Source organism: Colias philodice, chromosome 8 (genome assembly GCF_061535455.1).
Source record: "Colias philodice isolate Cphi_HAF_F1 chromosome 8, ilColPhil1 Martin Lab GWU primary, whole genome shotgun sequence".
In the NCBI taxonomy this organism is placed as follows: Eukaryota; Metazoa; Arthropoda; class Insecta; order Lepidoptera; family Pieridae; genus Colias; species Colias philodice.
In genome coordinates this window covers 11,072,823-11,089,203 of record NC_143093.1, presented here as the reverse complement: position 1 = coordinate 11,089,203, position 16,381 = coordinate 11,072,823, and the positions used below count along the sequence as shown (strand labels likewise).

At 32.8% G+C, this 16,381-nt stretch overlaps 2 protein-coding genes across 2 annotated transcripts; one reads left to right on the top strand and one right to left on the bottom strand.

The window, feature by feature from the left end:
- Positions 1–4,584: 4,584 nt before the first annotated feature.
- Positions 4,585–14,307, top strand: LOC149486814 (integrator complex assembly factor Brat1). The gene is made up of 5 exons (XM_089698442.1): positions 4,585–4,957; positions 6,742–8,171; positions 8,333–8,537; positions 12,478–12,653; positions 13,392–14,307. The coding sequence occupies exons 1-5, from the start codon at positions 4,834–4,836 to the stop codon at positions 14,259–14,261; spliced, it is 2,805 nt and encodes a 934-aa protein (XP_089554568.1). The 5' UTR covers positions 4,585–4,833; the 3' UTR covers positions 14,262–14,307.
- A 614-nt stretch (positions 14,308–14,921) lies between these two features.
- Positions 14,922–16,191, bottom strand: mRpL12 (mitochondrial ribosomal protein L12). The gene is made up of 3 exons (XM_089697864.1): positions 16,031–16,191; positions 15,663–15,936; positions 14,922–15,183 (listed from the first exon to the last, which is right to left on the bottom strand). Exons 1-3 carry the CDS (start codon positions 16,090–16,092, stop codon positions 14,980–14,982), a joined length of 540 nt encoding a protein of 179 aa, XP_089553990.1. The 5' UTR covers positions 16,093–16,191; the 3' UTR covers positions 14,922–14,979.
- Positions 16,192–16,381: the final 190 nt, after the last annotated feature.

Genomic DNA, 16,381 nt, shown 5'->3' with positions numbered 1-16,381 from the left:
GTCGTAGCATCACGTCGTAGCATTACGTCTAAGCATCACGTTAATCTGGGTCCAGGTCGGGTTTTTTCAAATGTCGTTTGTTAAGGTAAAAACGCCAGAACTATTTCTAAAAAGTATCAGGAACTGTAGAACTCAACTGCACGCGATAAGAACTCACATTTTTTTTTGATCTGCTAAAAATGATCTGCTACGGGAAGTTGGCAGATCATTTTTTCAAATGTCGTTTTTTAAGGTAAAAACGCCAGAACTATTTCTAAAAAGTATCAGGAACTGTAGAACTCAACTGCACGTGATAAGAACTCACATTTTTTTTTTGATCTGCTAAAAATGATCTGCTAAGTTCACTAACATTTAACATACTTCAATCAATACCAAAATAACCAAATACAGCAGTCGTTTAACCACAACTTATTTAACCTGGGAATACCATCCTTATTGCACTCACTTAAAATTCACAATTGCACAAACACAATGATTAATTCTTCCAAAAACATTTCCAATCATCCCGGAATAACCATCCTTACTGCACATGTCTATAAATGTCACAATGGTATGAACTCAATTATTTATGGGGCAGCCCTCTACCATTGTGGGTCTCGAGACGTGGCGAGAGCTCTGTGACACCTGCCAATCACTGTGGTACGTGAATTGAGACGCAATGCGCTGTATGGTAACCTGCCCATGATACGTCGTGGACATGTTAATAGGATACTCGAGACACTGCTAGACGAGGAACAATTACAATATGTAAAGCTGATGTTGTTTGTTTTCCAGATGCATCTGTCATCTTTTTAACTGACGTTCCCGAGGACGACGGAGATCAATTTGGAGAACTTTAGTTTCATAACAAATAAACAACGTTGATTTTACAGTTTTTTCTTCTGATTTATGTATTTTAAAGTCCCAACAAGAATAAGGCCTAGGATCCGTCAAAATAAAGAAAATATGAATGTATTTCTACAGCAAACTATTATTACTACACAACATTCTATTATATCAATATATTTCATTCAGAAGTGCTTTTAAGTCGTTACAACAATAATACATCAACAGTTCGAGAAACAGATTTCACCAGGCTATAGCACTCAAACATTCAAACAAAACATTTTTGAAAGAAACTACAGTATTTAAAACTAAAAACAAATACAATACTCTGTACAAAATGCGATGGCGTTTGTTTATTATTACATTTTCTACATGAGTCGGCAAGAGGAATTGTTGATGACGAAACTCTTGTTTGACGAGCACTGTACGTAGGTACGTACCTACGTACCGGATATTTATTGTTAACCATTATAACACCTTATAAGGTAAAGAAAAACTAGCGTGAAATGAAATGGGGGGAATTCCGTAGTAGGTATTATGTTAATATTATGTTTCACTATGAAACTATGGCCTCGTGTCTGATTTTCCATTCGTACATTATAGTACCTAGGTATTATGGGTTCGATTTTCTTTACGGGCATGTTACTGATTTAGAGTCCAAGGCCCTGCCAACGTAATAATCTATTGAAGCCTTGAGCCTTGATAATTTGAATGTTATTCGAGAAATTTGGAAAAAAGAGTACAGTGATTTATCACCAACAATATAAAACCTCAATATATAAGACATACCTACATTATTACATACAAAGAAAAAACCTAACCCTCTTTTCGACGTTAAACAAAAGCTCCATTTCAAAGTAAGCACACTTCGTGCGCCATTAAAAGCATTACAGCTGATACATCGGCCACTTATCGTTAATTAACTGGCGCCAATGATTCCGCTCAATATTTCCGAACGATTACACTTCGTACAATCATTTAAATGATTATTGCGGTGCTGTAATACATCACTTTATCGCAATTGTCGCTTTTAAAGCTTTCATTTATCTTAATATTCTTTTTCTGTAGAAAAGTTTTGTCTTGATTGTTAAATTTAATTAAATATAACAGTCGAATGCCGATAAATAGAATTAAATGGGCCTGGGGCCGATTTGGATAATTGGAAATTGGGATAATCAGACAAAAACTGTTTGTAAATAAAAATGAACCGTCACTGGTCACACATAGAATATCGGCATTATAGTTTCTGAGGCTTTAGCCTAGGAAAAGAACATAGAAAACTAACCTATAATTCCCAGTACCCTTTTTTTTAACAATGCAATGTGATTTTAGTATACTTTCCACGCATAACACGTTTTCCTTCATTAATATACCCCTAAAATGCCTTACATTTACATAATAAACAGAAAATTATTTGATGTACTTAATTTTAAATCTCAGTGTTCCTTAAATCCATGCACACAAACAAAAACAGACAAATATACATACATAATATATAACACATAATTTACTGTATGTTTATTTTTTCATTTATATACATGAACAGAATTTTTGAATAAAATTTGAATTTGAATATATAGTTTTATGTCCAACATAATTAGAAAGATATAAGCAACCATTTATATTTTACTTCTTTAAAAAACACAAAAAATTGTAAAATCCCAAAAAAAATATATTTCTAAAAACTATAAAATACCGCAGCTTCCGATGTAATAATGTAAATCAAAGCAGTAGTTCTCAAGTTTATTATATCCCTAAAAACATTGTTACAAAATTAAAATAACATAAATTAAAACATGAATCTTCAAAGAGGAATGTATTGAGCAAACAAAAAATCCTTTTCATAACAGCTCATGTAATGACACAATTCTAAGAAAAATAACACAAGGTCGCTACGATAAAGACAAAACACAGCAAGATTAGATTCTTATAGAGGTTGAATATTCAAGATAATGACAATTGTCTCGTAAGATTAATAGCATGTAGTTATGTAGGAAACAATACGAATGTATGTTTTATTATTTACGACATTTATCATGGTTCAGATACTGAGGCGAGATCATAAAAATTTAATATATTGTCTCTAATTTGATTGTGGTATTTGCTTCTTAATTTTAATGTTATCATTCAACTAGCTAGAATTGATTTTCAATTGAATAGGTATTTAAAATCAAGGGTTGTATTAAATTTAACATTGCTTATGAAAATTAAATTGTAACATAATTTGATTTAAAACATAATAATGTTAAAAGAGTTTAACTTTTGAGCACTTAAATGCAATTTCATCTTTATAATAAAACTTACAAGTAGAAATACATGATTTTCATGCAGACTTTCTTAAAAATATATATATATTATTCATGATCATATAATTCAGCGGCATGAGTTGCAAATCATAGAATCACAGATAAACGCTCATGAGCTTAAATCTATTACACTTAAAACTTCAAATACCTATATACAATAGTGAAAACAAAGAATACCAGTAAAATTTCAGTCAATTTGCCCGAATTATTGTATTGATATATCCTGTATTCACAGTTAAATAATAAATATGTCAATTTTCAAACTAACCTCACAAACAGGCTGTTAGAACGCACGCAGGAGCACTTGTTATAGGCACGCATCAACCCTCCTGAAAACCATATCAGATTCTTGCAATATAACGTCAAATAATTCCCACATTAGTTTTAACAATTAATTGCCCAACATTAGCACACAGTCAAGGATACTATGCTTGGATATCGGCCAAAGATGCTGCACTAAGCGAACGAAAATGAAAATCATGCATCCTACATCTGGATGACATGAAATGCGAGCGATGCGAGATTAGTAAACAAAACTACATGATCACATGAATTAATTACATAATAATGCATGTAAACAATTAGGGTTAGAACGTGCGGTGGTTATATGAAAGGAAAAAAAACATTAGATTATGAAATAATTGATAAAATACTTACGAATCTAGAACCTCTAAAGGGCATTTCAAACATAAAATATAATGAAACTCAAATGAAGCACTCTTGTAAGACCCACTAACTGAAAATCACTTATTCCACTGCACTTATAGTCGATTTTGTAAAGTTTTCCGTCGTATTTTTTACGCCCGCGGTAATGTGGTGATAATCTGCACTAAAAAATGACACTGAACATCAGCAAAGATTGCAGTGCGGATAAAATTTGACAGCTACAATTGGTAGACAATTTCTATTCTAGAACAATCACACATCAAATAATCCTTTGTACGCAGAATAAATGAATTTGAGTAAACAAAAGAATTTTACAATTCAATTAATTGCAAGTCAATTAATACAAGACAAGATATTTAAAACGTATTTTTAATGTAAAAGAAATGTAGATTTTTTCAGCATCGACTGTTGAACAACATAATAAACAATTTCTGATTTAAAGAACTGACGTCGCTACAATTTTGTGTCAATAAACCTTTTTTCTTTTTAAATACCAGGACGTTACCCTAAAAAATCGAATGCATTGATTACTTGTGAATAAAAATCATCATAAATTAATAAATGTGTTTCAAGTTCGATTGACAAATGTTTCAAGTCCGTATTGATTAATTCACTATAGGTAATCGATATTTTTAAGCAGTTTCCTTTGAAGATAAAATTGATAGACGTCAAATGTTAGATACTATCTATACTCAGGTTGCCTACTTGCTTCCTATTTGGCTCTAGACAGGCTAGACTCTATAATGTCAAGATATGAGCGGTATCAGATATGTCATATTATGTCAAAAATCGAATTCACGCATTTTTAATTTATCAAATTATCACCTTGTCAACTGGGGGAATAGAACTTAGAACTCTATAGTTGTGACTTGTGAGAATTTAATATTTTTCAATGAAATAAGAAGGAAATAAGTTTTATTTTCGATTATAGTGACAAGAGTTTTAAAGTAATTATAACAAGTTTATGTTTACCTAAGGCGGCGTATAGCGTTTATAAATATATTTCATTTTAAACGATAAGTAAACAAACACAATCATGGAGAATGCAATTATTGTGAACAAAGTTAAACTTTTATTTGAAAAAATTATTGAACCAGGCTACATTATGGACAAATACTACGCGGATAACTTTTTTACTAAAATAAATAGTAATGACCCAGGTAAGTTCTAATAATTTCTTGGTAATTATGATGTAAGGATAGGAATCATGTCAAAACTTAATATGAATTTATATTTAGGCATAATTACACATATATATATATATATATATATATATATGTATTTCACTATCAATAACTTATTCATGGTATTAGTAAGGCAAACAAATAATGTTTTGTACATACTAGACTATGAATGGAATAACAATATTATCAAGAAAGAAAGATGTATTTCGAATAGTCAAAATTTGTTTTAAAATGTAGTTATCACCTAATAATAACTATTAGAATATTTAGAGTCTAGATTAGGTTGTATTTTCATCGTATTTTTAGAAAATCAAAATCAAACTAGTATAAGTTAAAAATTAGACTTCCTCGCCTTAAATTTATACGGATACTAGCGGTTCGCCCCGGCATCTCCCGTGGTATCTACATGTTTACGTTTTTTTTTTCATAAAAACTATCCTATCTCTCAAGTTGGATCGAACTGCACATGGTGTGCGAATTTTATTATAATCGGTTAAGTTGTTGATGAGTTGTCGATGACAAAACATATTGTAAATATTGATTTAATGTTTATATAGATAATTTGATATAAAAACCAATGTATGATAACCAATCTATTTATAAAGAGGATGTTTTTTGTTATGTCTACTTTAATTTAATATTTCTTTTGATATCTCAAAATTAGATAACTAACAGACATAGATATAGCCTGATACCATTACTACAGTTATTATCTATACTAATATTATAAAGCTGAAGAGTTTGTTTGTTTGAACTCAGCAAAAAGTGGTCCGATTTGAAAAATTTTTTTGGCGTTAGATAGCCCATTTATCGTGAAAGACTATAAGCCATAGCTTCATGATCTATAGCTTATAGTCTATACCAACAGGAGTGGAGCAATGCGGGTAAAACCGCAGGGCACAGCTAGTCATAGTATAATGTGATATGGTATTTTAATATTCTGTTTAAAGAGAGAGACATTTGATTATAATTCATGAAAGATCAAATGAAATTCAAACCTCTAATCATCCCTACTTTCCTTCTAATATTATAAATGGGAAAGTAACTCTCTCTGTCTGTCTGTATGTCTGTTACGCTTTTCCGCTTAAACCTCTCAACCGATTTTGATAAAATTTGGCACAGACAATCTTTAGACCCTGAGAAAGAACATAGTTATAAGTTCTTGCACCTACTTTGTGCAAGAACTAACCGCTTGGCGCTTACTGCTATATATTTACCAAATAGGTACCACTGATATTATATTGGGTATTTTCCTGGAGATAAGTATTTTTATATCGCGGCGCGCGTTATGATAACTTCGATATTAAATAATTGTCTTAAATGATAATAATTGTTCAAAAAAATCACCAGTTTTTATAATTGACAATAATTATCTCATCGAATTTATCTGATGGATCATATCTATGATAGAATAATTTCATATGGATGCATTGTTTCATAACATAAATAAATGAATCCTTATCTATTAATTAAAACATTAATTCAAAAAGACAATTTCTATATTTTTGCGTCACGGAACTCATTTTAACCCCTTGGGCCTTGACCACCGAGCGGCCCGATCGGGCCACGACACAATACATTTTCTATTGTGTCTGTGATTCAGGGGGCTGAGGCATTAATTGAGTTCCGTGCCGCACAAATAAAGAAATTGACAATTTCTATATTTGAAACCAATATGATAATTCAACTTTATTTTCAACCGACTTCAAAAAGAGGAGGTTTTTTTTTCTTATTTTAAAGAATGGTAATTTTTGTTTCAGATGTCCTCTACTTAAAGTCATTGCCCATTCTCGTAAATCTTCTAATAGACGTTGTTGAACGTTCGCATGATTACCACGTAACAGTAAAAGTATTCCTGATAAGACTCTTTGCCGTTTTATCAGAAAGCGAAGTAAACTTTGCAAAGCTTATTTCAAAAAAAGGACAGGATCTGTCTGCAGTCCTTAACAATATAAATTCACCAGATTTACACACAAGTATGAGAGTAGCCTACATGGAGGTAGCCCTAGCTCTATTGAATCATAATTCTGGTATTCATTGGTTACTGGAGAGCAAAGTTTGGCAAGAGATTCTGAAGCTGTGTCACGAAAAGAGGACGGTGTTCATTGTACGTCAAACTTACAAATTCGTTTCTACTTTCCTTTGGAAATTAAAAGACTTGGGAGACGATGGTAATGTAAAACTGGTTCTTCAGCATATATTGCAACCCACATTTGATGTTGATCTTATACGAAAAAGATCAATTACCAGTGAGGAAGAACAAGAACTATGCAAGAAATTTGAGCCCATGTGGCAGATGCTTCTTGCAATTGTAAGTAACGAAAAACAAATAAAAACACAGAATTGTATTATACATTTTCTATTGCGAGAGTTCAAAGTTACTACATACTGCTACATAATGTTAGATAGATTTAGAAGTGAGGATATTTGGTTGCTCATCAATAAGTTCCTATTCTGGACCGCGATAGGAAGGATAACTCTGTTTAAGCCGATCACGCCCGATATGGTTTACGAACGAGAAGATTTCCTGGAATTAGCAGTTACATATTTCAATACTATACAAAGTTTGATCCAGAGACGTGTTCCTGCTTTGGTGTTCGATTATTGCAACGCTTGCAATTTAATCTGGGGAAGAGTTTGGAATGATTATGCCCCCTTAAAGTACACAGAAGATGGTAGAACCGCAGAGGTTCAGAATCAGTTATTGACAATATGTATTATTCCATCGTTAGTTTATGTTACTTTGGGTAAAAGTAGTAAGGACGATGAACGGGATAGAGTAAACGAATATATAGTTAAGATAATGCAATTGACGTGTGAGCATACTGCGAGAGCTGGATATGCTCTGCGTGATCTGATGCTGCAATTGGATGTGCAGCAAGTGACGTTACAAAGTGTGAAACGTTTGTCGTTCCTGAAGAATCATTTGAACGACGCACAAGCTAACTTGGTGTTCCAAGCGTTGTTTTATGTGATCAAAGAGTTCGAGCCATTTGATGAGGAGGGACAAGTGAAAGCGTCTAAATGCTATGAGGACGACCAAGAAACCATCGCGGTTATGGGCTATGTGCTGGATACAGTACTGTTTCTTGTCAAGAATTATAATATAAATTGGCATGAGAGTTTGGAGGTTGTGTGCTTGAATTCGGTTGTGTATAACATACTGAGGAGGCCTAATTTGTGTACTAAGGTAATAAGAAGCGATCTTCTTTTCATAAAAAGTACTTCGAAATTGTCCAGTTATTTTTTTATTTAACTTCATGCTCAGTTCAGTTAAGTTTATTTTTGATATTGTCCTTTTTTGTTGTTTGTCCATAATTCTAACAAAATCTTTACACCACATCTTTACAGTTCATAGTGACAGCATTGAACGTAATCTCAACAACAGTAAAAAAGTTCCTTCCTCCGAACCTCTCCTTGCTTCTGGATACGAAGCCAGGGTCCAGTATGCATGAGATTGGAAAACTGATATATTTGAAGATGCATGACATCAACTGGGAGGTCAGAGACACGGCTTTAGAGCTGCTACTGGTGTGCACGGAGATATCTTTTATTAGTGAGTATTTCTTTATTTGGCAGATTATGGAACTAATGCTAAAATAGATGTATGGTAAAAAGTTATAACAGACTCCTTTAATATTACTCCCCTTATAATAGTATTCAACATATAAACCCGCAATTGTAATTTAAAATTTTTTAAAAATTTGATAGTTTAAATATAAATAATAAGGATATTGATGTAGGATTAAAAAAAATGTTAGATATTAGTAGTAAGACTAAATGTAAATTTATGTTGTGTACCTTGCCATACCTACCTGGTTTGACACAAGAACAAAATAGATTAATTCATAATATGAATTTAAAATTGTATAACCTAACAAATCATCATCGTGATGCATTTATTTACTTTGACATTAACTCATGTATTAAATCTTTTACTTTGACAAAGAATACAGTGTATCTGCCATATAGATATAAGCGTGAACTTGCTATGTTAATAGCATATAATATTAACCAGTCTGGTACATGTTCGGTATCAGACCATCGATCTACTATAATTTTATGTAGTAGTAATTTTATACATCAACCTAGATTAAGTGTAGACAGACAATCTAGCCCTAAGCTAGATTTAAACTAGTATATAAGACAACAGCTAAGCAGTCTTTTTCCATTGTGCATCAAAATATTCAAGGCTTGGCTAGCAAATTGTTAGAAATAGAATTGTTTCTGAATGATAACAATATTAAAATATTTTGTGTAACAGAACATTGGCTTAAACAATGTCAGTCGTTAGTAAATATTGAAAATTACAAATTAAAAAGTATATACTTTAGGACACAGGCTATTCACGGAGGTTCTGTTATTTTTGTACATGATAGTGTAAAATGTAAAGAACGAACTGACATTGTTAGTCTTTCTGTAGAACGGACCATTGAACTGTCCTGTGTGGAGCTGGAGCGTTATATTATTGTTTGCGTTTATAGACCCCCTTCCAGTGACTATAATATGTTTGAGACAGTCATGGAAGAAATATTAAAGCGTCTAAGCAGGAGTAAAAAAAAAGTTATAGTATGTGGTGATTTTAATATTGATTTACTTTTACAAACACAAACGGCTACACGAATTGTTAATTTGTTTCAGTCATTTAATCTATATAAACTTTTTAACGAACCCACACGAATTACACCTACTTCTGCAACTTGTATTGATAATATATACTGTGACTGCATCTGTTTAGAGAAAAATATTCTCAATACATTGACTTCGGATCACTGTGGCCAGAAAGTAGTTTTTGAATGGGATTGCATACCTACATTTAAAAGGATTAATGTTAGGCCTATAACTAAAAAAGGCATTAATAAATTTAGGAATAATATTAATAAAAACCTGCCCGTACTAAATGATCAATCCTATCCTAATAGTCCTTGTGAAATGTTTAAAAATCTTTTTAATTTAGTACATAAAGAATTTGAAAAAATATTTAAATTTAAATCTTTAAATATTACCAAGGATTTACCATTTAGTAAATGGGCGACAGCTAGTATACATAGGTGCAGGAACATTCTTTATGAATTATATGGTATGAAGCAATATAATAAAGACCCATCTTTTCTTAGTTATGTTAGAAATTACTCAAAAATTTTTAAAAAAGTTTGTTTCACTGCAAAGCGTTTGTATATCAAAGAAAAAATACGCGATTCTGATAATAAAGTTAAAACAGTTTGGTCAATTATTAATGGTGAAATGGGTAAAAGCAAATCAAGTAATACCATAAAACTTGTAAATAATGACAGGGTTATTGACAAAAGTGCTGATGTTGCGCTTGCTTTTGAAGAATTCTTCAGTAGTGTCCCTGCTACTATTACTAATAGTTTAAATTCGTCTTCAGCACTCGCAGAGACCTTTTTGAGGGACCATGTTGCGGAGTGCAGTACATTATTTGAATTACGACACGTAACTGCTAATGATATTGTTACTGCCTTTAAGACGCTTAATCTTAAAAATACTTGTGATCTTTGGGGAATGTCCGTAAATTTAGTTAATAATATAATAGAAAATATTGCGAAAAATTTAGCTTCCATATTTAATAAGTGTTGTGACTATGGTACATTTCCTAATTTACTGAAGCTTAGTAAAGTTATACCTTTATTTAAGAAGGGCGATCAAGAAGACTGTAACAATTATAGACCTATCTCTATTTTACCAACATTAAGTAAGGTATTCGAGAAGTTAATATTAAACCAATTGAGTAGTCATTTTGCAAATAATAATTTACTGCACACCAAACAGTTTGGTTTCACAAAGGGGCGCTCAACCACAGATGCTGGAGTTGCACTTCTAACACATATATATAAGGCATGGGAAAACTCAAAAAATGCTCTAGGGATATTTTGTGACCTCTCCAAGGCATTTGACTGCGTTGAACATTGTACTTTGTTACGTAAACTTAATCACTATGGAATTAAAGGAAAAGCCCAGAACCTCATAGCGTCATACCTGCATGATAGGATACAGACTGTAGTTGTTAATGGAGAACGTTCTAGCGGTGCGTCAATTAACATTGGTGTTCCACAGGGGTCAATTTTAGGTCCCTTCTTGTTCTTGGTATATATCAATGATCTTCCCTATTATTTGCAGGATAGGTGTGAAATAGTTCTGTTTGCAGATGATACCTCATTAATTTTTAATGTGGATAGGCATGACCCAAATGTTGATGAAGTGAACAGTGCTCTTTTACACATATCCGAATGGTTTACTGCCAATAATTTATTATTAAATGCCAAAAAAACCACTTGTGTTGAATTTTTACTTCCTAATGTAAAAAAGTTGAACAGAGATATTACCTTGAACGGGGAGGTATTGCATCCTACTGAGTCTACTGTATTTCTAGGGTTAACATTGGACGAGAAACTACAGTGGGGAGCCCATGTCAACACCGCTGCAGGTAAGCTCAGTTCTGCTGCATATGCAGTCCGAAAAATAAGGCATCTCACCGATGAAGATACGGCCAGATTGGTTTATTTCAGCTACTTTCATAGCATTATGTCCTATGGAATTCTACTGTGGGGCAGGGCTGCAGATATAGAAACTATATTTATCTTACAGAAAAGAGCCATTCGCTCTATATATAATTTACGTGCTCGGGACTCACTAAGAGATCATTTTAAGAATACTGGTATCCTTACTGTACCATCACAGTATATATTTAATAATATTTTGCATGTACACAAAAGCTCTGACTTACACACAAGAGTAGGAGATAGACACGATTATGGCACAAGGAACAAGAATAGAATTGAAATGCCATTTTTCCGATTAGCTAAAGTTAAAAATTCATTTATGGGTCAAGGTATACGCTTATACAATAGAATTCCTCATAATATTAAAGAGTTTAGTAGTACTAAATTTAAAACTTACATAAAAAATGTACTAGTTCAGAGAGCGTACTACAGTATTCAGGAATATATGGACGATAAAGACCCATGGAGGGTTGTCGCGTAAAAACCACAGGACAGTTCTTTGGCATATTATGTAGTTAGGTAGATATAAGTTACATATTATGTAAATTTATTGACATTATTTAAAAGAGCAACTATGGAGTTTCTTGCCGATTCTTCTCCATAGATACTGCTTTCCGAATCGGTGGTAAATGTTAAAATACTATGTAATGACGATTCAAAAGTGCTACTAAATAGTAGTCTAATTGAATAAATGAATGTTTGAGTTTGAGTTTGAAAAAAGAAAAAGAAAACAATATTATACAGAATGAATGAAAGAAATGAATGAAAGAACAATTTTTGTTATTAGTAACGTTGACGTTGTGTAAAATAAATAACAAAGGACCAAAAGTTGCACCTTGGAGCACACCTCTACGAACTATATTACGTAATTAAGACAGTGTACATTTAATATCTATGCTATCGCCAATATTATTATTTACAGTTTATTATATTATGTGTGCCTTATCTAATAATTTAACAAAAATCGCTCCGCAGAGTTTCCACCGTTCCAAAAGCAAATCATGGCCAACAAACTGATAAACGTGGCAATGACGATGGCGCTGAACGATTACGAATTCTACGTTAGAGTGTCTGCGCTCAAGTGTGTGGGGGCTGCGAGCAAGGTCAGCGTGCTGTGGGAGGGGCTGAAGGCGGAGTACCCTAATGTGATGGTAAGGAATATTGAAAAAAAGAGCCTATGTGCCGAGGACACGTGTCAGAAGTGAAACTTCTTTGGCAAGATTCAAAGAAACCAAAATCGTCGCCATACTCCATGACGTGACGGTATTTCCATGATGAGACCTTGAAATTTTACTCTCATCGCGCCTAAAGGTTCACTTCAAAAAGTCAGGTAGCGCGTCAGTGCCGTAAAGTTTTCGAATTTTATCTGCAAAAAAGCATAAGAATTATTCGTGGATTTAATTCAAGACAAAATTTCATGTTAATTAGATGTAAAAAGTATAAGAAAGGTTTCTCACTTAATTTATTTTGGACTAAGTAATTGTCTTATAGTTTTGTTAAATAAAAATTATCTTAGTGTAATTAAATGTCATCGGCTTATAAGAATGTAGCAATCGTATGATGATATGAATATTTCGTATACTTACATGGAATCAGCACCTGAATAATTTGAATTGATAATGGGGTCATATTCTCCCAGCTTCAAAGATAATTCCTTCCAACGGTCAGAATGACGAGACAGTTTTATAGTAAGCGATAAGACCACTATCTGATGAACCGGGATCTAATTGTTGGTATATTTTGATAAAGTAGTAACTCGTAACCCATGGTTAGTCGGCACTTTTTACCTGTTTAAATAACGCTTTCTTAAAAAATGACTCGTCATATCTTATCTTTTACTTGACTCAATATTTGTGATGTTCCATAACCGGTTTATTTTTTCTTTTCAGGACCTCCTAATATCGATACTGTGTAATAATCCAGAGGGAATCGTACGGAAGGAAGCCTGTAATGTTCTATGTGAGATCTATCAGAATATAAAGTTATCACAGGAAACTAAAGTACTTCTTTACGAACAATTAGTGAACGCATCACTTAACGATTTCCACTGGGAAGTTCAAATGAGTGCCTTAAAATTCTGGCGGGTTGTGATTCAGTCGTTCTTAAGAGATCAAGGAATGTTGGATGGAACATTCCCACCGGTCACATTCTCTATAGAATCCAGAAAAATCGTCACACTAAATGAAAGGGAAATACAGAAGAGATTATCTAAAATTTTAGACGACCTTGCGGCAATAGGCTGCTTATCCATACTCGTGAAACTACTATACGACGACACAGAAGTTGTCGTAATGGACTTAGCACTACAAATTTCGACCGAATTAATAGAAATTCTGGACAAGTACAAAGTGCAAGAACGTTTAACGGCAAAGAGCGATGATCCAAGGATAGATGAAATCTTAAAGAACTGTGATGAAAATGATTTGGTGGAAAGTGATACGCAACCACAAAATGCAGAAGTATCATCAGACAATGTTATTGAAGGTATTATAAAGGCTGATGACATGAATCTATTAGCACATATATATGAAGAACAAATGAGTATTAAATGTGACAAAGAGGAAATAAAGCATTTAAAATTAACAAAACTAGCGACGCCATATCTTTTTGTTACATATTTGAAAAGTAAAAACTTCAATGCTGCTATTGAGCAGAAAAAGAATTGGAATGATGGTATTCGAAGTCTGTCATCACTGTTAGATGATGTTTTAGGTATTTACGAGGTACATAGTGAAGTAAATGATTTAGATTGTTATTGAGATTATACATTGTTATATGAGATTTGAATATATTTTTACATAAGCATTTATAGTGTTTAGATAAATTAGTAACCCAAGTTACCAATAAAATTAGTGTAGTACCTAAACCAGTAAAATTTAAAAATAGCCACCATTTTTATGGTTGGTTGCCAACCACACAGTTAGCAAGAATATTATACTGTTGTTCACATTATTTTATTGTTAAATAAAGTGAAATTTACTGTTCTGAGCATGAAGATTTTATACCCATTACAGAAAAAGTGCTCAACGCCGCTTAAGAAGTTTTCACTTCAACAATTCTTCTCATTTGATTGGAGGTGGGTTTTGTTAGGCTTGTTTATTTTAACCCATTGACCACCGAGCGGCCCGATCGGGCCGCGACACAATAGATTTTCTATTGTGTCTGTGATTCCGGGACTGAGGGATTAAAAAGAAACCTGCTCCTGACATAGTTTGATAAAATTAAATATTCAGCATAATACAATCTGCAAGCGGCAAGCCTTTGTTAATTAATGTTTGTATTTACAAACATTAATTAACCAAGAAACCAATCAAATTTGCTGCAACATATCTATCCCAGCTCCCTATTATTTCTTGTAAAAAGAGTTAAGACTATATTATTTTTAATAATTAATGATAACATTTCAAATAAAAGATAAGTCCATTTTCCATAATTTTATTGACTACTTAACTAATTAACAAACTATTGCATATAAATCTAATCTATTTCTATCTCTGCTCCCACTTTCGTGAGTGCCTCCTTTAATTTCTCAGCTTCGTCTTTGGAAATATCTGCTTTTACGACAGTTGGTGCGCTCTCTACAAACTTCTTAGCCTGCACTAAGTTGAAACCTTCCAGTAGACTCTTGACCTCTTTGATTAGTGCTACTTTCTGTTTCTCGTCAAATTTGGTCAATTTCACCTGTAATATAAGAATAAATAAGTTTCATATTTGTTGTTGTATCAAGAGACTATTTTTTTAAAGTACATATTGAGGTTATGGTTGAATACCTATGCTGATAAACACCAGGTATATGTATATAATTATCAATAATCTTAATCTTAATACTGTTATAAAGGCGAAAGTTTGTATGGATGTTGGATGTATAGATGTATGGATGTTTGTTACTCTTTCACGTAAAAACTACTGAACCGATTAAAATAAAATTTAGCACACATATAGAGGGTAACTTGGATTAACACATAGGATAGGTTTTATCCCGGAAATCCCACGGGAACGGGAACTATGCGGGTTTTCCTTTGAAAATGCGGGCGAAGCCGCGGGCGGAAATCTAGTTAATAATATAATAATAAATACATAATATAGTAAACTTATCATTCAATATAGCTTCATAACTAATGCATAGACAATATCAAATTAATTTCTCATCACAATCTTACCGTGAAGCTAGTCTTAACAGCCTTAGGGGCAGCTTCTTCCTCTTCCGCAACAGGTGCAGCCATAGCAAAACCTCCCATAGGCATAACAGGAGCGTCAGGCAAGTTCAACCTTTTCTTCAATACCTGACTCAATTCCGATACTTCGAGTAAACTGAGGTTTGTGATGTCCGTAACAATTTTCTCGAGCTTTGCTGACACTGGTTTATCTACACCTTCTGGAGGTGGAACGGTTAAAGGTGAGATCGCCTCTGTGACTTCTTGATGTAGTGAAGCACTAAAATATACAAAACAAGTGGAATTATTAATCTTTGCAATTATTATGTAGACATAACCTATATGTAAAAAACGTAAAATTAATTATAACATACCATCGTGATATAGATCGCCACTGGCGGAAAGGGATTCTGTGCATGATTCTGATACTATTCATATTGGATTATTTTATAAAATTATGTTATTATCACTGCACACTTCTATAGCTTCAGCAGGATTTTTAATTTTTGGATTGGTATCCACAGAGTACATAAAATTTGAGCTGTTTGGCATTATATTTGTTGTCTGTATGTATATGCCTTTTATAGTATTTTTTTATATCTTAATGTATTCTTATTAAGTAATACATCAAATAATATCTTACATAATAAATGGCATTTAAAACATTACAAAGAAAGAGGATTTGGGGAGAAAGTTTATAAACTAACTAGATTTTTCAACTATTT

Excerpts from the sequence above, each read along its gene's own strand:
- LOC149486814 (XM_089698442.1), top strand. The coding sequence starts at position 4,834 with ATGGAGAATGCAATTATTGTGAACAAAGTTAAACTTTTATTTGAAAAA. Across the intron at positions 4,958-6,741 it reads AATAAATAGTAATGACCCAG|ATGTCCTCTACTTAAAGTCA; the intron begins GTAAGTTCTAAT and ends TTTTTGTTTCAG. Across the intron at positions 12,654-13,391 it reads CGGAGTACCCTAATGTGATG|GACCTCCTAATATCGATACT; the intron begins GTAAGGAATATT and ends TTTTCTTTTCAG.
- mRpL12 (XM_089697864.1), bottom strand. The coding sequence starts at position 16,092 with ATGAATAGTATCAGAATCATGCACAGAATCCCTTTCCGCCAGTGGCGA. Across the intron at positions 15,937-16,030 it reads TGGCGATCTATATCACGATG|TGCTTCACTACATCAAGAAG; the intron begins GTATGTTATAAT and ends TGTATATTTTAG. Across the intron at positions 15,184-15,662 it reads CTGTTAAGACTAGCTTCACG|GTGAAATTGACCAAATTTGA; the intron begins GTAAGATTGTGA and ends CTTATATTACAG.